General features: G+C 36.2%; 1 protein-coding gene and 1 long non-coding RNA gene across 4 annotated transcripts in view; one reads left to right on the top strand and one right to left on the bottom strand.

The window, feature by feature from the left end:
* The window catches only part of LOC111514355 (uncharacterized), a 114066-nt gene that overhangs the window by 3611 nt on the left and 84728 nt on the right, over positions 1–25727 (top strand). The window contains exon 4 of one of the 3 annotated variants that reach the window (XM_074172287.1): positions 6591–17609. The exons of the other annotated variants lie outside the window; for them this stretch is intronic. Coding sequence (XP_074028388.1) covers positions 6591–6661 — 71 coding nt within the window. The 3' untranslated portion in view covers positions 6662–17609. Of the gene's footprint in view, positions 1–6590; positions 17610–25727 lie in introns of those variants that run through there. 3 annotated transcript variants of the gene reach the window in all.
* Positions 1–25727, bottom strand: part of LOC141481165 (uncharacterized) — a 179316-nt gene that overhangs the window by 105279 nt on the left and 48310 nt on the right. The window lies entirely within an intron of this gene.

Raw genomic sequence — 25727 nt, 5'->3', positions numbered from 1 at the left:
CCTGAAGATGATATTCAATATTTTTCAATTATGTTTGCATAAATCGATAGTTCGAAGACACATCATGTAAAATGAAACTATTTTTCAAAATGTTTTATACTAATGAAATCAATTTTTCCTTCACTTCACCATCTTATATCTTATCGACTTATCCCCTCTATACAAAAACGCTTGATTTTTTATTGAAATTCTCAACTTCTGTGCATAATTTTCCTTACCTTATTTTGATGGATTTTTCCAAACATGCTAATTTTCAAGTAATAGTCGATATAATTTGTGAGTAGTCAACCCACAGCATAAATATGGAATTTTGTGTTCACTATTTCGAGGGTTTCCTAAAAATCTTTTATTTGATATTAAGTTTTCTACTGACGGAAAGATGGTGCCACCTATCAGTCTTTTGAAGAATAACTTCAAATATTTTTTAGCATTTCTCATAATTTTGGCTATATAACAGACCGAAGCAATTTAATTTTTATATTTTTCAACACAGATTATATCAGGTTTGTTCTGGTTCTACAAAATTCAGGTCCAGGACGTCAAGATCATGCGCAGTTGATATATAGCGTTCTGGTTTATTGATGATAATTTCGGACGCCAATTGAAACAACTGAAATTGAAAATTATCATTTCATCAAATGTAAGTTAATTGAATTTAGTCTCCATTACCTACTGCCTGTCTCCAATTCTGAAGTATTTTTCTGTTTCCGAATATGATTGATTATCAATTTGCCCAATTTTGGATGGAAACTCGTCAATCTCAGTGTTTCCAAGCAGTCTCATATTTTGAGTTTTTATGTGTATATACTGAGTGGTTACAGTAACCATCTTCAATTCGAAGATTTTATTCTTGATTTTTTCTAACGATACACCTGATCAGGTATTACACATGATTTTCCCTTGAAAGCCCTTCCTAAAAATGTGAGGTTGTATTAATAAGTACTTAGCGATTCGATCGTTTTTTTTTTTCATAAATGTAATATAATTTTTGCGTAGATATTATAGTTCAGGAATCGCAAAGTTGCGAAATAATAGAAAAATGGAGCAATTGAATTGAATAGTTCAAGAGACACTTTCTATGGGATTTTCTCTGAATATTTCGCAAAACCGAAGCACTTGTATAACTGTGTACTGTATACTATAGTTTTCTCTAGCGTGTTCATACTAGATATATTTTTAAAGTGGTCATAATCATTATTGGTTTTCAATTATGAAAAAAAAAACATACTTGCAGTCTCTACTATTCAAGCTGACACTTGATCCATTGTGACGTTATTTCCACATTTCAAGCTCTCCAACTTCTAAATACAGTGACTCGTTTTTATTCAGTTATTTTATTCGAATAAAGAAGCATATTCCTCCCAAATTACTTCAAGACCTTCACAACCGTACGAAAGTGAACACCAATGCCTTTACACACTTTGGCGATCACGGTCTTCAACCTCAGTTCATAGATGGCGCAAATATATTTCCAGCTAATGCTTGTGTCCTTTTGTTGTGAGATTGTATTGAAATACTCTTGGAAGACCATAAAAACATAATAAAGCATAAACATACTTTTCTGGCGTGCCTGACGTCACAGCCAAGCCCAGCTCTCAGCTGGATACCTTAACAGAAGTCGTTACGAACAAGCAGCGGTCGTTGCGCTATCGTTTAGAGGACAGATGCTAACACAGTCCTCGCCGCCTGCGCGTCTCAATTGACAGCGAGGAAAGAGCAATGCGTTACGTCAAAGCCATCTCCGTATCGAGAGAGTTAAGGACACACCGATGAATACGCATTACTCAGCCGCAAGCCGTGGAGTGAACATCTCGTTCTCCTACCGTTAAGCGGTTGTTGCTGTGACGTCACACCGATAACTTGGTGGGCTCACACCGATGGAACATTCAGTGTATCTTCGTGATATGCAGACGTGTGTTCATTCTGTACAGACGGGTACTGAGTACACATGAAGGATACTGTCAAATCCCAACATTACCATTTATGTCAAACCCACTACTTCAAAGTCATCTTGTCTGAGTGTAAAGACTTCTTCAAAGTCACCATGTCGACATCGTGTGACGTATGTAGAGATCATTTCAATGTTGAAAGTGTAGTATGTAAACGTACTAACTTGGTGGGCTCACACCGATGAAACATTCATTACTTGATGAAACCCTGTACCGTGCATTCTCACACGCACACACACACACACACACACACACACACTCAAACCAACCAAATATGATTACGTCATTATGTCACACACACAAAATCTCATATGAAAGAAATTCTGAATGATCCATGCACCAGACACTTCAAGGTCACATCGCCTTACTGTTACTAAACAACAAAAAAAAGCAGTTAATACGTCATAGTGGTGGGGGGAGTAACACAGTCCTCGGCCGCCTTCGTGTCACCATCGATAGCGAGGCAAGAGCGATGCGTTTGTTACGTTTCAATTTAGCACAAGATCAAAACTGCTCCTATGTGACCTTTCAGAGCACTACCTTACCCTTTCAAGTCAGAGGATGTTAACAATGTAATTCAGTTACAAGTTGATTTTATTCATTCAACATCATAGTAATGGGAATCTTCCGTTCCATAGAAAACCATACCTGAAATGTACAAGAATATATGTATGCTCCCTAACTAACTGCCGTGACCAGTACTTACCATTCACTTCGCATTCGACGTTGGAAATTCGAAATTCCTGGCTGGGTTGAAATAGTTGTTATTTTGTATGTTTCTCAGTTTTCTTCACCTATCATTTTTCAGCCGTTGTCTGCCTTATTCTCTGTACCTTTCCAAAAATATTTATTGCATAGATTGTTGTTCATCACTTCCAGAAGGTTTACTTACATATTAGAGCCATATTGCCTGGAAAATAATATTATTTAGCTCTGGATTTCTGAATACTGTTTGATATTTTCGGTAAATATTTTGCGTAATATGAATGTTCAAATATTCGTACTGAATGGGAAAATGTGGCGACTTGCCTTATATGTTTCTATTCCGTGGCATGAATAAGGATCGGTAAATAGTTGAAAATAGGTTGGAGTCTATATTTTTATAAACATTTAATAACAAGTTTAAGAGGCAGCTGTTGGTTGACATCTGCCGAACTTTCGTAGTGTCGTTCCGACGACCTACACCGAACTAGTTCTACAGTTGTTCACGGGTGAGGGATTGATCGGTCACTCAAATTGTCAAGGGTTGTTTTAGGGTTGCATTGCTTTGAGAAGGAGTTTTGATGGGTCATGGACTTGTTGATGATGTCTCGAGTGGCTGTGGTGGAATTGATAGATTTATGATGTTGTGCACAGCGCCACCTTGGTTCTTGTAGTGTAGATTGGACACACTGTGGCAACAACTGGTTAGCTGTCAGATGTGGCAGTCTCTCGGAATTTCGGGGTTGACCTTCGTTGAGCTTGGTTGAAAGTTTAAGTGTACCATCAGACTGATTTGTAGGATATATATATATATATATATATATATATATATATATTTATATATATATATATATATATATATATATATATATATATATATATATATATATATATATATATATATATATATATATATATATATATATATATATATATATATAAATCTAGAAAGGTTAATGCAGTCAAGCTGCTGGAAAATAATTCCATGAAAATCAAAAAATAAATAGATAAGTACTCTTTGATCATTCCCATATTGATTTCAATTTAAGAGCCACCGGTATACAGCTGTTTCAGCCTATTGGGCATCGTCATATCCTCGATTGAAGACAAAATGAGAAAAAACCAAGAAAGTACTTGATAAAAGTAGCTGCGTAAACACAAGCGAAACATAAGTGGAACCACCTATTGGTGTGACACCCAAGTCAACTTGCCAAGTTTTTATGTCAGTGTTGGTGGTTTGACCAATCAACCGACAACTGCGGTAGCAGAAATTTGGGAAGCTAACCTGAAATGCCATCGGAAAACGAATCCACATGTTTCTAGAAATGATATGAAATCTAGAAAGGTTAATGCAGTCAAGCTGCTGGAAAATAATTCCATGAAAATCAAAAAATAAATAGATAAGTACTCTTTGATCATTCCCATATTGATTTCAATTTAAGAGCCACCGGTATACAGCTGTTTCAGCCTATTGGGCATCGTCAGTACCGGGCAGGCAGCTACTTTTATCAAGTACTTTCTTGGTTTTTTCTCATTTTGTCTTCAATCGAGGACCGCCTGCCCGGTACTGACGATGCCCAATAGGCTGAAACAGCTGTATACCGGTGGCTCTTAAATTGAAATCAATATGGGAATGATCAAAGAGTACTTATCTATTTATTTTTATATATATATATATATATATATATATATATATATATATATATATATATATATATATATATATATATATATATATATATATATGGTTGTATTTGTGCCATCTTTCACGGGGATTATTTCTACGAGTCAAGATTGTATAGTGGAAGACTGATTGGTCATTTTGGTGTGTATATTGGCAGTCTGAAACTCCAACTCTTCTGAGGATTTGTGGTGGTTACCAAACTCATTGTGCCAGGTGAAAGGATTTCCGAAATCAGGTATGTCTGAATCACTATCACATCTCTCATGTGGTCTTAGCTATGGTATCATCTCTTCAATTCTACAACCTTCGTTTCGCGTCTCTAGATTCATAAGAAACAGAAGGCCCTTAGTCACTCATCAAGTCCCAGTAGGACTTCCGTGCAGAGCACCGCACACGAAGAAAACGTATAGGAAATCCCTTGGCCAGGGTAAGAATTATACTATTAAATGTGTTTTTGATTATTTTAGTAATTTTTTATTTCGTCGTTGTAATTCACCTGAATATTAGTTTTGGAGAGAGGTTTCAACACTCATTCAATTTTCTTGATTTTTTTAACGGGTTATATGGTTATACAGGGCACCCAAAAATATACTCTTGTTATCTTGTTACTTTTTTAATGGAAATATACCAGGGGTATCGATTAGTCAACTAGTCCCTATTGAACGGGTTCGAATCTCACTTTGGTTTTATCTGATTCTGATTGAGAATTTCCTTTCGTAGGGTTTTATTTTTTTTGGGGTCCTATTTGGTGACCCATTACTGGTGATCTATCTTGGTGGTGCTAGAAGGTGATCTATCTTTGCGGTGCTACAGCGTGATCCATCTCCGCCGTACTACAGGGTGATTCACCTCCGTCGAACTACGGGGTGGCCTAACCCCATATGCCGGGTGGCCCAAAAGGAGCACGCAAGTTATTTTATTTATTTGAATAGTTGTATAATATTGAGTTATTTAAATAATTGTTTGCCCTTTCGTTTATTGTTACCTGTTTAAATAATTGTTTGCCCTTTTGTTTATTGTTACCTCTTTGATATAGTGATTACCTTTCTGGCTGAATTCACCGCTAGTTGATTACGTATTTGGTTTTATTTGTAAAACGCAAATTGAGGTGTTTACTTCCTTTTACAATTGTTTGTTGACACCGATGCGCCTACGCCTAAGCTCACGCGACGCAAACGAGATTGTCTTACCTTCCAATACTAGTATTTACGATTTCGCTCACACCTACTCAAGTTTCGTGGTAGTTTTACATGACGTATTGTAGTTTTTTTTGAGCGTCGTTACCACCGTAATTTATGGCTGATTGAATTTGTGATTATATACACCGCGCTCTTGTATTGACATTTGAACATCGCGTAGTAGTGTGAATATCGCATTGTTGTCTTAGAAGCGTTGTCGGTTAATCCATGTAAGTCAGGTTTTCTGAATAAATCATATTGGGGATCTTTATCTTTCATTTCCAATATTGATTGGTAAATTATTGATATTGTGAGTTACTTAGGGTATCTGGAGGATTAAATTTACCTGGTGCCCATCAAGATCTATTTGAAATTTGCTAATTTGGTTAACCCACTCCCGTCTCCACTGTTAAGCTTAGCCGCGGATACCCATCGGTCTTATTTGTTACCGACAGATGATTTAGTCTCCTCTTGTGGTTTGTGAGGTGACACGTTACGTTTTAGCCTTCATCGCATCGAGAGAGGTGAGGGCACACCGATGAATACGCATTACTCAGCCACACGTCGTGAAGTGAACATCTCGCTCTCCTACCGTTGAACGGTTGATACTGTGACGTCACACCACCACTAACTTGGTGGCCTCACACCGATGGACACATGATGAAACCCTGTACTGTACATTCTCACACAAGCACACACACAAAATCTCATATGAAAAAAAAATCTGAACGATTCATGCACCAGACACTTCAAGGTCACATCGCCTTGACTTCACTAAACAACAAAAAAATCAATTAATACGTCATCATCTGCGAACGTTTCTTACAATTGCAAATTTTCAACATCATTTCTAATACCAAAAGGAATTTGACCTGAACTGGTACCTAAACTATACACGCTATTTTCCTGACTATTTTGAGTAACATTGTTATTGCTTATCTCGTGCCAACGTGGAATATTAAAATTTTTATTTGGAAATGAATTTTGGAACCTTGTTTGAGAATGATTGGCCGATGTAGGGAAAGCATTAACAGTGTTGGGAAAATTTATTTTTTGCATGACCTTAATCACTTCCAGGTACCTGCGTTTTCTGGTGGTGCAACATCATGGAGTGTGGGCTGCTGATATACTGCCCGCTGCAGAGGTGACGAAGGTAATCCAGTATTACCTTCCGCCATAACATGTGGAAGTTGTAAATTGTTACCTTGTTCAACTTTTGAAGCATTTCCTTAAAAAAGCCTACCAGCGCCTTCTCTGCCACCCTGTGATGTCTGTTGCTGGTTGTCGTGAAGAGATGAATGTTGTCCTTTGCTCTGGAGTTGATATGGTGGTGTTTTCTCCAGAACCATATTGGCCAGGAACCAAAACTATCGGGCCTCGAGATGGGAGCTAAGATGTAAAAGATCGGTTGTATATTCTCAGGGTCGACGCGATTACCGAGGAGTTGTGGGTTCTTGAAATGAAAGTCTTTGGATTTCCTTAGCCACTGTCTGTTTATTCAACCAGCTGAGTTATTCCGGAACTTTAGATTGATAAAGGAAACAGTATTCACAAAAAATACATATTTTTACAAATGGAAAACACAATTGCCACAATACAAATTTCATATGAAAAAATTTGGGAAATTACAAGATCACATAATTTGGTTAACGTAGCTACAAAAAATACGGGTACAAGCCAGAATCTTCAAGATTTTGCTATATTTATACCAGAGGTGTTTCTGTATGAGAAATCAGCACTAAAAAGCACTCGTAGAATCAGATAATTCCGTTCTGGTATTCAACTAGTTTTTGCAATTCGAACTTAAAATCATTTTTCCACCAGAGTAGAATACGTGGCACCCTCTATCAATGAGAGCATCAGAAGCGCAGTACCAGCGTAAAGGAAATAATTTTCTTTTGCAATCACAATCACACATCAGTCGAACTAGGCAATCATAAATATATTAAACATTTATAGACCGGTTATACTTCCGGCTAGAGCAATATAAAAAAGATCTGCTACACTTTTCGCCTTCATTGTTGTAGTAACGAGCCAAGCTGCAGCTTTTTTCCCAAATTCAGCGTCTTTCGATTCAACGCGTTCCGAAGCTTCATTTTCCAACATTTTATCAACTCCGTGACGATGTTATGAAGAGCTGTTTTGAGAGTATGCAATATCGTGTTCTCTACAGGCCTCGTCTAATGGATTTACACCGGTTTCACCTAGTGAAAGACGTTCTCGTAGTTTCGTACCGGAACCGCAATATTGATAGCCTGGTAAGTGTAATTCGCATGGCAGCTTATTACTATTAGCGTATTGACGAAACCTTCTCCGCGATAAGTCAACATGAGGAATGATGGATGACGTCAATGCGCACGCTACATATCAAAGTGAATCCCTCAACCACCAATCAGAACATGGAGGTCGTTCCACAAGACAATACGTTACACATAGACAACTTGGACTATTTGAATAATGGTGTCAAGTATCGGAAAAAACATGGCAAGTTATCACCCAATCCGTTTCGCGCCATCATATGTGGTCCATCGGGGTATGGAAAAACCAACGCAGCATTGTCGATATTATTCCATCCGAATGGAGCCAAATTTGAAAATGTCTACGTGTAGTCAAAGTCGCTCTATCAACCCAAGTATCAGCTGCTTCGGGAGATATTGGAAAAAACCGACTCCTGTCGGTTATTTTCCATTTCAAGACAACGAAGATATTCAGAGTTCAGAGGCGTCTAAACGAAATTCCATGTTCATATTCAATGATGTAGCCTGCGATGGTCAGCAGAAAATTCGTGAATATTATTCGATGGGTCGTCATAAGGGCATTGATGCCATGTATTTGTGTCAGACTTATTTCAAGATACCTAACCAACTGATACGTGACAATTGTAACATGATTGTATTGTTCAAGCAAGACGAAATGAATCTGAAGCATGTATTCGACGAACATGTCTCTCCCGATATGTCTTTCGATGGATTCAAAAGAATGTGTGCCGAATGTTGGCGCGACAAGTATGGAACTCTTATCATTTTCAAGGAATGCGATGTAAATGAGGGGAGATATTGAGAAGGCTCCGACAAATACATAAATGTGCGTGAATAAAAATGGAAACGTTATTTGTCAATATGAAACCGCTTAGTAAAGAAGTTGATGTTGTGTGTAGGAACAAAATTAACGAAATTGCAAAAAGCATAAGAAAAAATTATCTAGCTTTGAAATTGGGAAAGTCTGAAGAGGATGAGTCGATGCAAAAGTTTTTTCAACCTGTATCTAAGCCGCTGAAGGATATTGCTGAAATCTCTGAAAAATTGGTAGGTCATTTGAGACGACGTAGTGATGTCACCAAGAAGGAGGAGAAGAAAGATGAAATAAAAATGAAACCATTCGATCAATCTCAAGCATTTGAAGATACACAATTTTTACCACTCGAAAATGTTGCTGAATCGACAGGAAATGATGATGATGAGGTATTCCACGAATCACCACCACCACCACCATCAATGGAAAATATTTCAAAGGAGAGTATGATTGAATATCTGGAGCAATATCTGTCCATATCACACAAATATGTCATGAAACACTGGGCTAAAGACAATTCAATCGATAAAATATACGGACCAGTTTATGATGAGTCCTCTTCAAAATGAATTATCGGTAGAAATTACATTGACTTTGATGAACGTGGTAATATTACAACTGAAGGAGTCTCCTTCGGAGGAACTCCAGGACTATATAATTTGATCATTCTCGATAAATCTGAAGACTATAATAAAGAGGATCGAGCCTCTTATAAACGTTTGTTGGAAGTAACACAAGCCCACCTGGATGCCAGAGGATCCATGAAGGGAACACAAAAATGAAAATGGTCAGATGTAATAAGGCCCATGATTCGTAATCAAACACTTGGTAAGGGTAACGATAATGTAGTGAGCAATGATGTAGTTGGTTCCAGCATTTTACAAGCGAATGCCATCAATACTCATCGTTGTATATATAATGACAAGCCCCTCGAGTATGTGTATTGGGATAATCCGAACGAGTTATGCGATAGATTGAAGCTCCTTATAGCTTCGAAAGATGCTGGAAATATGTCACATGACAATGAAGTTACAGCTATATTCAATGAACTCAGAGAAGCCAACATTATTCAGGAATGAATCATTCAAAATCACATGTATTTCATTCCAAAAATTCGATGCGATAATGCAAAATTGACATGAAAATCGTAACGAAAAAATGTCGAAAATTCAATGCGATAACACGATCATTTCTGTCACTTTAATCGTAACGAAAAAAACGTATTTTTCAAATCATCATCTCGTGCAGAAACCCATATGATTTACGTTGTAACATGCTACGGAAAATAATGCAAAATTATCATGAAAATCGGTGGAGGTTTACTACACACACCCGATGGCAACATTGATTTCGATAATTTCAAATTATGTAATGTGGAAAGACCTACGACCGCATCAGATGCAGTCAACAAAGAGTACATGAATGAAGCTGAGAAAATAATTTATGTAACTATACAGAATAAAAGCGGTCGATATCAAAAACAAATGGTAAGTAAATGAAAATCTAACAAAATGCGAGAGCAAGTCGATCAATGTCAACATCAAATAACTCAAGTTAATGATAAAGTAAAAAACATGAGTAAAGACATTCAAAAACAGGAGAATGTGAACAAACGATTCGACGCTAAATTTCAAAAACTTGATACCAATTTTATTCAAATGCTACAAACGAATATGGTACGCAATAACGAGGCGGTGGCGCGTAACAAAAAATTCAATCAGCAATATCTAATTAATATTGAAAATATTCAAGCAGATTTGTTAACGAAAATAACAGAAATCACCGATTTGGTTCATTCGCATAACAAAACTTTGAAAATTGAACAAAACGACATGATGGAGCACTTTCAAGGTGATATCTCCAAATAAATTTCCAAAATAAATTCGGATTTAGCGAAGGTACAATCTGATATCAAGAAAATCAACAAAATGTAGTTCATAATAAAATAACAAATTTAACATTCTCGACCATCAGTCTATCACATGGCTTCCAAAGACAAGATTCAACTCGTTAGTGAACTGCATAAACCTATTAGAAAAAATTTTCTACGACGTCATACCGTTATCAAAGTACAGGATGATCTGTGGCAGATGGACTTGGCGGAAATGAGAACTTTCGTCCATCAAATTCGAAATTTCAATCTCATTTCAATTGTCATCGATTGTTTTTCGAAATTCGTGTAGACCCGACCGCTGAAATCCAAAACAAGAGAGGAGATCGTCAAAACATTTTCAGATATTATGGAACATACGAAACCTTGTCCAAATAATCTACAAACCGATCAGGTGACGGAGTTTTACAATAATTAATTTCAAACTTCAATGAAAAAACATGGAATAAATTACTACCATACATATGGCCTCATGAAGGCTTCTATGGCTGAACGTGTCATAAGAACGTTAAACGGAAGACTTTTCAAATATTTCAGTTTGAATGGCACCTACAATTGGCTGAATATTTTGCCTGAAATCACAAAATCCCATAATGACAAGCGGCACCCAAAGACGGGCGCAAAACCTTCGGAAGTCAACAAAAACAACGAAAAACAAATTCTCAATTCAACAAACTCCCACCTGAAAATATCTGGTCCAAGAAAAAGGCTACATATCCAATTGGACTACGGAATTATTCAAAATCATCAAAGTCAACATTACTAACCCCGCCACTTTTATGCTTGAAGATATGCATGGTGCACCTATTAGAGGTACTTTCTGTGGGAAAGAATTGGAAAAAACTGCGAATCCTGATGTATGTCTCGTGGAAAAAGTGCCGAGAAAAAAAGGCAAAAGAATGTATGTGAAATGGCTCGGTTCAGATAGCAAACATAACAGTTGGATAGAGAAAACAGATATTCTGTAACTACTTTTTGGATGTGCACGTATGATTTCAATTCTAGAAAGTAGGTACATTTTGATGTCGAAGAGTGGTGGGGGTTATGTATGAATTGAATGTATATTGAAACAGATTCGTACTTTTTCAACAGCAGTAAGCAGTGTGAAGTCCTTCACACACACATATATTAACATGAGTTCTGAAGATTGTGGTTATTTCAGTAATGATACCAATATGTCTGATTACAACAAAGAATTAGATAGAATTTCAATGAAATATGAAGTGTCTGCCAAAAATGAATGTCATTCACTGCTTCAAACTGTTTTCTCTTGGAGGTTATGAAATAGTGGTAGGATTATCTCTAGCTAGAACATTCAGTGCGACAATTGTTGTGGAGCAACCTTTCAAACCAGAGAAAATATCGTTCAGCATATTCGAATGGGCTACTATCTAGCTACTCATACAGAAGAAGACTGACTTTTTCGAAGAAGACCTTTCAACATTTTCAGATGAGTATAATCGTACGATATTCCCTTGTGGTGATTATTGTAAAGTCACACAATTGGTATATGATGATACGAAGTGCTTAGCGATTGTGGAACACGGTATTGAATTCCTGTTTTACGAAGAAGAAATATACCAAGTAATCCAAGCTGATAAGAATTTGCTATCACATCGAATTGCCTTATTGGAAAACATTAACTTTTGTGTTGATTATTATAGTATAATAGATAGTATTGAAAGATTTTTCAAAGATAAACCAGACTTTAATTCTGGAAAGTTAGAATTATTAGAAAAATCTTGTGAAATACCGAATACTGCATTTTTTAATGCTTTGAAAGAATATATTTTTCATTATGAAGTGGAAGTTATAAATAATTTATGCGAATGAAAAAAAGCATTGAAAAATTTCTTTTCATTACTACTTTTTTCATATGCATTTCACTGACGACGAAACGTCAACGCAACGCACATCAATGAAACGTCACCATTTTATTGATGTACGTTCCGTTGATATTCCGTTGACAACAAAACATACCTGAAGCGTAGACGGAGCGTCAACGTTTCAAGGATGTGCGTTGCGTTGCATTAACGTTCCGTTGTCAACAAAACGTCAACACAATGCACATCAATGGAACATTACCGTTTTATTGATGAATGTTGCGTTGATGTTCCGTTGACAACGGAATGCACATGAAGCATGGACGGAGCGCCAACGTTTTCATTGATGTGCGTTGCGCTAACGTTCCGATGTCAACGAAATATCGAACGCAACGCATATCGATGAAATGTCAGCGTTTCATTCGATATGCGTTACGTTGACACTCCATATATGTGCGTTTAGTTGATGTTATGTCGACAACTTGACGAGAAACATCATCACAAACGCTCCATCTATGAAACAAAAAAAATCAAAAATAATCCTGAAAGAGAAAAAAACAAACAAAACTTTTTTCAACGTTATTTTTATTTTATTATTTTTCGGTAATCAAAGTTTCAGTCGTACACTGCACTACTTTTGCATTGATTAGAAAACATTCTAATGGAAGGAATATTTGTTTTTCTATTTCATTATACAAAAAAAAAATGATGATAATATAATTAATATTTTTCAATAACCTATTTATATATGACACTGACCACTCCGTGCCATTTCTTGACACAAGGTTCATAAGAACTACCAATAATAATATTGTGATAGATTGGTACAGAAAACCTTGTAGTTCAGGAAGATATATCAACTACTGGTCATATCACAAATACTCGATGAAAGTGAATCTAGTGAAACAAATGAAAAATAGAGTGTTGAAAATCTCTGACATCCAATTTCACAAAAAAAATCTTGATATTTTGCTTAAACTTTTTCTGGATAATTCATATCCTTTAAGTATGTTAAAAAATATTTTGTTTAATTCCTCATCCATATCAGAAATTAATATAACCATACCACCAAACCCAAATATAATTGAAAACAATGGAATTAATATTGCTCCAACTCCAGTTTTTTATAGTACTTTACTCTTCATTAAGGAGATCACCCCCAAACTCTCTAGAATTTTCAATGAATTGCCTAATATTAAAATAGCCACCAAAGCAGTTCTCACGATTAGAACTTTACACACCAGAGTTAAAGATAAACCCCTCATTACTTCTCGAATAAATGTAATATATAGTATTCCATGTCAATCGTGCAACAAAATCTATGTTGGTCAAACGTCAAGAACTTTAAGTTCCAGAATAACGTCTCACAAAAGCGATTGTAGAAACCATCCTGAAAGATGTACTCTAGCTGAACATGTCAATAAGTTTGACCACCATATGAATTTTGATGCCACTAAGGTCTTAGCTAGTGAAACACATTTAACAAAAAGGTCCTTCCTTGAAATGGCCTTCATTGCTGAAAATAAAAATTGCATCAACAAAAAAACAGATATTAATCATCTTAGTGAGATATATTCCTATCTTTTGACGTTAGATAGAAATCCATATAACAATGTTTCAATGAATCCACCTAATCTAGCATTAATAGAATAATATACTTTATACTTCAATCCAAATGTTATTATCCTACATTCACTTTAAAAAAGCTGCACAGGTAGAAATTTCCAAAAATAATTCTTTACAAGTCAAAGTTGGTAACAGCTTTTATCACTAGAACCACTAACATATGTCATGTCAACTATCTGTCAATCCTTCCAAATTAATGTTTTGTGAAATTTCGACATGTGACATTATTCTTCCTTCAAAATAATTTTAATCTGTAACGTTTTTCACAAATATTTTATCCAATATTAGACATCCTTTAACCAGTTTTATAAATGTATTGTATCAATGTTCATCCGTCATGTTGTGTCCAATATTTTACATAAACATCGTATGAAACATCCTCAAAAAGTTGTAAGTCTAACCATTCATAATTATATATTAATATTACTCACACCCTCAAATTGTAGCATCCCTGATGATGGAAACAATTTATTAAATTTCCGAAAGCTTGGACAAATTTTAAAGAGTACTCTTTCATTTGCTGCTTAGCCTCATTATTTGTTGGTATCAGAGGTTAACTATGTGTTAGTTTACCGGAAAAAAATATATTAGGAAAAGAAAAAGATGCCGTTATTATTGACTTTTTATGTTTTATATATGATTGATTACTTCTTTATTTTGTGGTAATTCATGATCACTTTGATGAAATGAATAAAAACACTTTTGTCTAAGTGCCACTAGTTGACTTTATTTATACGACCTGTTTCGGGTTTGATTCCATCATTAAGTATTTTTTCATTATTTGATAATGGGGTCAAACCCGAAAACGGTCATATGAATAATATTAATTAGACAAATGTGTTTTTATTCATTTCGTTAAAGTTTCAGTCCTAATGCTATTTAGTTTATTGGCTTGCCAATATTTTGGTATAATTAGAGAATAATTAGAGAATATATGGGTATATGACAATTACAAATAAATATCATAACATCTACTTAGTTTTAAGTAATTCACTGTTTTTCAATTCCTAACTCTGAAATGAAATCTTATTTTTCTGTGTTTTCATTTTCATTCTGAATGGATGTTTCAAATTTGGTATATCGATTTGATGATGTGAATATGTGTAGAAAGTAGTAAGTATTAGAATAAATATGATACTTCACGGAAGCTCATCAAATTTTGTTTAATTCAAATAGACGTTACAGTTCGTTCAGGACTGTTGTATTAAATATCCATAATGCATGTGTTTCTTCAAGCACTACGATATCCATCAATCACTAGTGAATAATGAAATCATTACAGAAAAGCAAGTAGGCAAGTTCGTTGAATATGTCAATTCCATTCACCCGTCAATAAAAATTACCACTGAGAGGGGGGTAAATAATTCAATATATTACCTTGACTCAACCAATACAAAAAATAACAATTAACATGAATTTGCAATTTTCCACAAACCATCTTACACGGACATTATCGTACATAATTCCTCTACACACTCTTACCAGCATAAAGTTGCTGCATTCAATAATATTCTTTATAGACTATTGAATATTCCACTGTCTGAGAATAATTTCCAGAGAGAGCTGAGTTTGATCACACAAATCAAACAAAAACTAAAAAAGCAATCCATGGATCACATCTACCCAAATTCAAGATGCGATAACGTCAGTTATAAGACATTGTCATTTTTGTCTGAACCAACCAATAATATTTTTTTGAAGAAAAACTGCGTAAACTCAGCTCACAGAACGAATAATAGTCCGAATAATAGTGTAAGTGCATTCATTAAAAACAATAAAGACAAAACTTCGGTGTCGGATAGATCAGGAGTATACAAGCTGACTTGTGGCTCTTGCCCAAAACTGTATATTGGCCAAACAGGGTTATTTTTCAAAGAGTTAAAAGCATAGATGTGATTTTATGAATAGTAAGACCAATTCCACATTTGCAAACCACCTTTTAGCAGAAGTACATGAGTTCAGTCATGAATACGACATGTTACATTTAGAAGAGAAGAGTTTGAAATTCAATCTTCCAGAATGTTAAGAAATCAATAGATTCAAGAATTCGGATGATTAACTAAATGATCAATTAGAATTGAATAACCATTACTGAATATTTTTCAAATGTGGGGACTGGGACATGAGCCCAGGTAATTTAATTCATTACAAACTGAGGTACTTGAAATGTAGGTACTTTAAATTTTAAAATTAGGTATATCAGGCATTAAATTTGTAAAATATAGTAGATAAAGATACGCCCGAAGAAGCCATTGTATGGCGAAACACGTGTCGCGTTTTTGTAAAACTGTTTAGTGAAACATTTTTGGCTGTGAGTTTTAGAAAGTATTTTGAAGTGTTTCGTGTGAGAAACTTTGCCAAAAATCCAACAGATATAATTCAACGGTAATACGCGACAAAAGTTGTTTTCTGTTAGAAACTTGACAATAGAAATAACTGGTGTATACGTTTTTGTGAGAGATTGTATCAATTAATCTAAAAAGTCGTTCACTTATACTTCAAGGACCTTCTTCACAGTAAATTAGAAATCAACTCTGAAAAATCATCGTTGAATTCTTGATAAAATCACCTATCCAATAGATGGCATATATGGGGTTATTTTGTTTGATATTTTGAAGGGGAGTGTGTACGCATTTTAGCGCCACCTTATGATATTTCACAAAAATGAAGTGTTTCGGGAAATTTACATTACTGTCTTATTTATGGAGATCCTTTCGAAAAAATTTTCCTATATAAACATTTTTGAAATCAATTATTTATATTTTGAGCTGTTTTGGAATCATCCGTATCTCTTAGTATAGGTTGGAAATGAGTCAAATCATTTATTTTCATTCATTCATTTTTGGATCCATTTTCAACCCGTTTGATATCTTGATAGAGTTTTTCAACACACTGATCTCATTTCAGATCATCAGACACGCACAGTTTCAAAAACAATGAAACCTTCTCAAAAACAAACTTGGTCTAAGGAACAAAACGAAATATAGTCAAAAAGCTTTTCGCTCCGAAAAACAAAAAGTGCTAGAATTGAATTGAGTTCTTGTTTGTATCTGAAATATAAGGAAAAGAAATATTCATCATTATTAAAAATTTAAACTGGGCTGCAATCAAAAAATACGTTTACAGTTTCTGTAGAAAGAAGAAATAATAATAATATTTTTCATTTGATATTTTTTTAGCCATGTTGTAGTTTCATTTCATTGGAAATTAGTAGGAGCGGCCCCGATTGAGCCAGACAGACAGCCGGAGCGAGACAGACCGCCAGGCATCCAACTGGTACTCCACATCACCGCTCAGGCCTTCTTGGTACCCCACCTAACCTATCAGCTCCCTCGGTCCCATTCAGTCACGTGATTTTAAATAAAATAAGTTTATAGTTATGGGATTCGAACCTGGGTCGTCCGCGCCGTAGACATTGTCCTTAGCCTCTACACCATCGTAAGATATTGAAGTTAACTGCGAATGTTAGGTATTTATAGCGTTAGTTTTGTCGGGACCGAAATTGACTCATTCATTATACTTGACATGATTTTTATTTTTGATTTCCGTAGAATGTAATCGTCATTATCATATTGAAGATAGGAAAATATACTTAGATTTGGGAAATAATTAATATTTCATGTAAAGATGTGTATGTGTGTGTAAGAGCGAGAGGCGCATGTGACGTAATCGATGCAAAGAGAAATGGAGATTGAGGTTTTACCGGTTGCTAGTGCAAGCAGGTGTTGCCAGTTGTACAATAAATCAATGTTTATGGAGTAATGTAGCGTTGCCAGTTTGAAAATTAAGTTATAGAATACACAGAGCCATCTATGAGTCACTAGCTGAACTATCTATTGGTTGAAGAAGGACAGTGTAAACACTAGACTCATAAGACTGCATCTGTCAAATGTTAATACATGCCAACATGTCAGGTTCGGCGTTGCCAGTTGTACAATAAATCATTGATTATGGGGCAATATAGCGTTGCCGGTTTTGGAATTAATCGTGAACTACTCGACGAAAATTGGAAGCGCGAAAGTGATATATTAATAATAATGAATCAGATTTAAGAAAAAAAATTACAGAATAATGAGGCTGTATCGTTTCAAAGTGTGATCCCTCAATGTTACAAGGTATTTCAAAATACATCATTGAAAACAAACATGGCGTCGAAGTGTACAGGGCGCGTCAAAATATATTTAAGAAAAAACATGTCAGTTCAACAGAAGTCTAGCATTCCAACATGCCAAAAGGGCACTACGTCTCGTATCTTTGTTAACCAAGTTAGCATCATCAGGAGAAAGAGGAGATCCAAAATTGTCGAGAGGTTAAGCGTTGTGGACTCAACGTGAGGGTAATGGGAGAGCGAAGTATTCGACAATGACATTTCAAAATACGTGGTTTTCCGTGCGTTTTCGATCGTTTTTCGTGCGTTTACGACCGTTTTACGTGCGTTTACGATCGTTTTTCGTGCGTTTACGGTCGTTTTTCGTGCGGTTTCGATCGTTTTTCGAGCGCTTTCGAACGTTTTGCATACGTTTTCTATTTTTTTGTTGAGGGTATCATAAGGCGGTGAGGTTAGATAAAAAAGAAGAAATGATTTGGTAATATATCACAAAGCCATTTGTATAAAATATCTACGTTTCGGAGACTGCAATTGTAGTTGGTTCGCTTGCGAATGTGATGCATACAGGGTGAGGCACCTTCGTTGTTGTCGAATGTGGGAACCATCCATGTTGTATTGTCATAGCCCTCCAAATTGACAACGCGTGTCGGTATATTCAACTCGTGAAATTTTTCAGTTAGAAAGTCATATTTTTGATGTCCTCGCACATAAATGACATCGACACCTTGTAGATTCTCCATGAGGATGACATCCAATTGATTATATTCCACAAAGCCAGAGGAATACCTCAATCCGTGAATGTTTCGCTCCAAGTAACAGGCGGTACGACGATCTTCTTTACTCAAACTGGAAAATGGTGTGTTTGGCAGCAGTAAAAAGTTACTACACTGAATTCCAATCCTAATGGCTATTTCTTTAGGATGGAATTTTTGCTCGACGGTGAAGCCTTGAATATCTACAACAGCTATTCTCATGTTGACTCTTCGATTGATACTGAAGCAAAATCACATGTTCAGTTCCATTTTTTAAAAATTTCGCTGAGTGGGAGGTGTTCTATGACAGTGTCGTGCACAATTATGCAATAGGCTCTAGTATTTTGAGGAAATCCCTCGGATGCTTCGATTTCAAGTTTTACATCAACACTGGAACTTTTGATGCTCTCATCCCTTCTGGAACAATCGATGACAAAGAGAGCTTTGTCCGTGAAGACGGTGGAAGTGAGAAGAGGATTATGTTGATTGGTCATTTTGTAGCTGAGACCAAATTGTGAGTAGTTGAAATAAGCTTGCGAAAAATTCCCCTTTGCAAAATTCAAATGCATATTTTCCTTGGGGTAATTCTCACCGTTAAGAGTGAGCGTTATATTGGTAATATTCAAATGATTGAATATTGTTGGATCATTGTTGACTTTAGTGTAGTCACGATTTTTTTGGAAACATACAATTACATAGCGAGGGCTTTCGAGGAACGAAGAAGTCTTGACGGCCCATATTTCATTTTTTGCACCTTGTGTGAGAGCTGGCAGCATATGAAGTTCCCATTTTCTGAACGGTATGAGAATAGGAGTGTCTGCTTGGATAGCTTTCAAAAGTTGCAATTTAATTTGATTATGCGGAAAGAGTCGTTTAACTTTCAGTTCGATATTTTCAATTTCCAATTTAACTTCCGTTTTCGGTGTTAGTGCAGCAGGAGTCTCTTCTATTTTGAAACAGTTGCTATCATCTCTATCTCGTACTAATCGAATGGTATGTTTACCGTAGGAAACACACTGATAATCGTTGAAGATATTCAAAAAATGCTTGATGGGTATGAGCATGTTGAATGTTAGATAAGTTGTGTTGATGACGCCTGTATTGTTGGGAAAAGTCCAACCGGAGGTGGCCAAGTGTTTGATATCTTCGTCGGTGTAGATGAGAAAGCCTCTAATAGTACTAACAATTCCAAGTTCACGAACTGCTTCCAATTCCTTACCACTCTGCTCATAACTAGCAGATTGAAACATGAAAGCACCAGCATTGTTTACGAATGACACCTTACCGTCCCCTTTAGTCTTCTCAACTTTTCCACTAATGAACAGCAGACTATCGTACAAAGCATCGTAGGCATCAGATTGATTGATGTTAATTTCAATAACATCGTTGTTGCGAAAAGATTTGACATATGGATAGTAGGTCCGCCATTCTATCTTTTGTATGGACTCATCGATTTGCGGTTTTCGGAAAATGTTGAACACTTGATTGGACAACATGATAACCAAGAGATTCCAGAAACAATTTATTTTCCGTTGTCAATAGTTGTCGACTAGTGAAGGTCTTGGTGAAGACTGACTTGGGGTATGGAGGTGTATTATTTTTATAGATAGTCAGCACCATACTTCCGCTTCAATTCCAAACGAATTATTATTTCTTCGTTTCGGAAATCAATGAGCCTAGAATGTTGGTCGAGCACTCGCAGCCTGATATTGTTTATTTCGTCTCTATGTGCAATAGGTAGGTAAATGGGGTGATTAGGTATTTCGTCAATTGCATACCCCGGATCAACACCAACAGCAAATTCGTATATCGTATGAGTCGGTGTGTCGTTGTAGAAGGCTCCAAACGTAATGTTGCTATCTATGTGTATGGTGCGTACTTTAATGATATCCACAGGTAGGTCGGATTCGTGATGTAAGTTTGGTTTGAGAACAGTAGATGAAAACCCCAGTATGTGAGCCAAGCTATTTGTAGGTCGGAAATCAATCGAGTGCTTCAGACAGAATATTTCACTTTTCAGCGTATTATTATTCGGTTTCAGATAGAAAAAATCCTCAGGGTTTTCCTTGAACGTTTTAGGCGTGATGTATTTGTTTATTAATTCTTCAATGTCACCAATTTCGTAAGATCCAACAGGTATATCGATGCTTTTCTGTTTAGTTTTGTCAGCGTTTTCATAGTAGTAGAATTTCGTACCTTCTTCAATGTTGGGTATACTGTTGTACGAATGGAAACTGAGCAAAGCCAAAGTATATTCAGAATCAGAATCTAATCGAATGGGTGGATTGAAATCGATGGAGAGCGTCGAAGAACGACTCGTTAGCGTTAATATCATAGACATGACTGATATAATGTCAGTATGACATCTCCTTAAATAATGATTGAAACAATAACTACAACATTTTGCATAGAAATCATTTATTTCTACAATAATAACATTCTATTTGCGAACTCACAGGACCATAATACATTGCTTTTTGTAGCGATGACGCAGCTGATGTAGGTGGTGGTACCTCATGACGTAATGGATGAAACATGGTAAACGAATCTGCAAAGCGAATCGATGTTGGTAGTCCTTTGGTAATCTATGCCAAACATCCAATAATTCCCAAGGTTTAGCATTCTCAATCAAATAGTGGATCGATAAAGTTTTCAATTCAGCATCGGTTAAATCTCGCAAAGATTCATCTCCAACCATTTTTGCAGACATTATGGAGCAGAAACTGTAGGCACAGATGTCCGCAATTACTCTGGTCAAAATTTTGATACTGATCATTGTTATATGTAATCGTTATACCCCCTCCAAAATATCTGACCAATTCCATTGGAGGTTTGAGATTACCGAAACTATCAAAATATTGTACAGCATTGCCGTTTTTAATGTAAGCTACCCAATGAGTGCCTTTATTCAATCGAGAATCCAAGTTCAATACAGCACATTCTCGCAGTCGAGGACCACGAGTTGGCAACGTGTCGCGCATAAAGACTCCACGAAAATGTGGAATTCTCAGTTGACGGGCACATTTTTGAATTTCCGAATCGTATAATGCTCTATGGGGTAGCTTCAGTAGGAGTTTTTTTGCTTTTTCAAGTAAAGACCTCGCCCTTTGCGTTGCTTTTGTTTTTTTAGGAACAGACCAAATCCTCGAGGTGTTTTGCGTAGGTACAAACCGGAACCTAAATGTTCCATAGCTTTATTGTGACGTTGATCTTCTTCAAGTTTCTTTTTGGCATTTTTAGCATCTATAACGGTTTTTGCGATAGCGCCTGCTCCACCTGCCAACGAACCCAAAGCTGAAAGGGCAGCGAATATAGGGATGAGGGGAAGAATTCCTCCAGATTTTGCTTCGAATGGTATTATCCTAGGTAGTACCCCATTGAAAACTGAGGCAAAAACCGAAGTCAAACAAGAGACAGTGGAAGAGCCTGAAACGACTCCATTCCAATCCCTCGTACATGTTGCAGGTACAGATGAGGATGACGATGATGATGAAAACGTCTTTAGTGGGTATGCAGAAGACGAACAAGACGACAACGTTACGTCAGGCATAAATGAACAAGTTTTAGAAGAATATATCGATGAATATCCGATAACGTCTCAACCGTACATTAAAAAACATTGGGGAAATGACAAGGAAATCGACAAAGTATACGGTCCCATATATGATGGGGTATCTTCCAAATGGTTCCTAGGCCAAAAGGAAATCGATTTTGACAAGCGTAGCGGATACATAAAATTGGCTGGGTATCACTGGAAAGGAACACCCGGTATATATGAACTGTTATTTCTCGACATGCCTGAAAATTATAACACTGAGAATTTGAATGTATACAAAAAGATTTTGAATTTATCGAGCGCTCACAAGAATTCGGCTGGGCATCTAAAAGGCACACAGAGATACAAGTACACCAACATAATCAAACCGTTGTTTCCTACAGCGAGAAATCGTCGTAAAACTGGTACTGGGTTTTTTCAACCTAAAACACCTCTTACTACTACTACTGCGATGACATCATATCTACCCAAAACGTCACCTCTTGCAATGACATTCAATACGAAACCCATTGAATACATTTATTGGGACGATCCCAACGAGCTATGCGAACGTCTCAAATTATTGCTAGCCTCTCGAGATGCAGGAATTTCTTCACACAACAATGAAATCATTGCCATTTTGAAAGAACTCAAAGAGGCAAAAATAATTCTATAAGATACACTACGTTCCCCAATACATTATCATTTTCAAAATGGTTATCGATAAGTTTGGACGTAGCGACAGCAACAGAAAGCGAAAATTGCCAACGCCCTCTGGAGGATGTTTGTTGCATTATACCTCAGATGGTAATATTCATTGTGGTGATGTGAAATTGTGTCATGTGAAGAGCCCCACCACTGATTACGATGTTGCTAATAAAAAGTATGTGGATGGAACCGATTAATGAACTTGCTTCATTTATATATCAACTAGCTAAGAAACACGAAAAACAAATGATCCAAGTAAATGAAAAACTAACCAAATTTCAAGGTGACATCTCCAAATAAATTACCGAAATAAATTCTACTATCAAGGAAATCAAAAAGATACAAAATAAAGTTCAAGCAAAACCATAATAAAAGAACGGGGTTCACACATCTTCACCATCAGTCGTCATGACTTCCAAAGACAAGATTCAACTTGTCAACGAACTACATAAACCAATTAGAAAAAATTATCCTCGACGTCGTACAGTTATCAAAGGAATAGATGACTTATGGCAGATGGACTTGGCTGAGATGAGATCGTTCGCCCAGCAAAATCGAAATTTCAAACTGATTCTAGTCGTCATAGATTGTTTTTCGAATACAGTTGCAAGAATGCACATCAAGCCTTTTGTCGTAGTACGGTGACCGGGGCAAAGGTACAACTTCAGCATAATATGAATGTTTATAAATATTAGGGAAGGTCAAGATCATCAACAGGTATTAAGAAATTCATTCGGTGTCCAAAGCTTTCGGAATACAATGCAAATAATTTTCTTCATGACTATTCGTTCGATATTAAATATTATTACCTCAAAATATATCGAAATCATAACACGTTTGCGATTCATTTTTTCAGTTATATTTGAAACGTGAGTTTCAGTTTGCAGAAATAATAGCCCACACATATTTCAAATATTGATTCACTCTGTATGTGTGCGCTTATATTTCGTAGAATTTTCAATACGATTTTCGCCACACTATGGCAAAATTTCCAACATGTGTGGGCTATTATTTCTGCAAACTGAACCTCATTTTTCAAATATAACTGAAAAAATGAATCGCAAACGTGTTATGATTTCGATATATTTTGAGGTAATAATATTTAATATCGAACGAATAGTCATAAAGAAAATTATTTGCATTGTATTCCGAAAGCTTTGGACACCGAATGAATTTCTTAATACCTGTTGATGATCTTGACCTTCCCTAATATTTATAAACATTCATATTATGCTGAAGTTGTACCTTTGCCCCGGTCACCGTACTACGACAAAAGGCTTGATGTGCATTCATGCAACTGTATTCGAAAAACAATCTATGACGACTAGAATCAGTTTGAAATTTCGATTTTGCTGGGCGAACGATCTCATCTCAGCCAAGTCCATCTGCCATAAGTAATCTATTCCTTTGATAACTGTACGACGTCGAGGATAATTTTTTCTAATTGGTTTATGTAGTTCGTTGACAAGTTGAATCTTGTCTTTGGAAGTCATGACGACTGATGGTGAAGATGTGTGAACCCCGTTCTTTTATTATGGTTTTGCTTGAACTTTATTTTGTATCTTTTTGATTTCCTTGATAGTAGAATTTATTTCGGTAATTTGTTTGGAGATGTCACCTTGAAATTTGGTTAGTTTTTCATTTACTTGGATCATTTGTTTTTCGTGTTTCTTAGCTAGTTGATATATAAATGAAGCAAGTTCATTATCGGTTCCATCCACATACTTTTTATTAGCAACATCGTAATCAGTGGTGGGGCTCTTCACATGACACAATTTCACATCACCAAAATGAATATTACCATCTGAGGTATAATGCAACAAACATCCTCCAGAGGGCGTTGGCAATTTTCGCTTTCTGTTGCTGTCGCTACGTCCAAACTTATCGATAACCATTTTGAAAATGATAATGTATTGGGGAACGTAGTGTATCTTATAGAATTATTTTCGCCTCTTTGAGTTCATTCAAAATGGCAATGATTTCATTGTTGTGTGAAGAATTTCCTGCATCTCGAGAGGCTAGCAATAATTTGAGACGTTCGCATAGCTCGTTGGGATCGTCCCAATAAATGTATTCAATGGGTTTCGTATTGAATGTCATTGCAAGAGGTGACGTTTTGGGTAGATATGATGTCATCGCAGTAGTAGTAGTAAGAGGTGTTTTAGGTTGAAAAAACCCAGTACCAGTTTTACGACGATTTCCTGCTGTAGGAAACAACGGTTTGATTATGTTGGTGTACTTGTATCTCTGTGTGCCTTTCAGATGCCCAGCCGAATTCTTGTGAGCGCTCGATAAATTCAAAATCTTTTTGTATACATTCAAATCCTCAGTGTTATAATTTTCAGGCATGTCGAGAAATAACAGTTCATATATACCGGGTGTTCCTTTCCAGTGATACCCAGCCAATTTTATGTATCCGCTACGCTTGTCAAAATCGATTTCCTTTTGGCCTAGGAACCATTTTGAAGATACCCCATCATATATGGGACCGTATACTTTGTCGATTTCCTTGTCATTTCCCCAATTCTTCTAAAACTTGTTCATTTATGCCTGACGAAACGTTGTCGTCTTGTTCGTCTCCTGCATACCCACTAAAGACGTTTTCATCATCATCGTCATCCTCATCTGTACCTGCAACATGTACGAGGGATTGAAATGGAGTCGTTTCAGGCTCTTCCACTGTCTCTTGTTTGACTTCG

Source organism: Leptinotarsa decemlineata, unplaced genomic scaffold (assembly GCF_025532065.1).
Source record: "Leptinotarsa decemlineata unplaced genomic scaffold, Ldec_3_MD MMD2_tig00000090_RagTag_RagTag, whole genome shotgun sequence".
In the NCBI taxonomy this organism is placed as follows: Eukaryota; Metazoa; Arthropoda; class Insecta; order Coleoptera; family Chrysomelidae; genus Leptinotarsa; species Leptinotarsa decemlineata.
The sequence above is the reverse complement of the archived record's forward strand: the minus strand, read 5'-3'. Positions and strand labels throughout refer to the sequence as shown.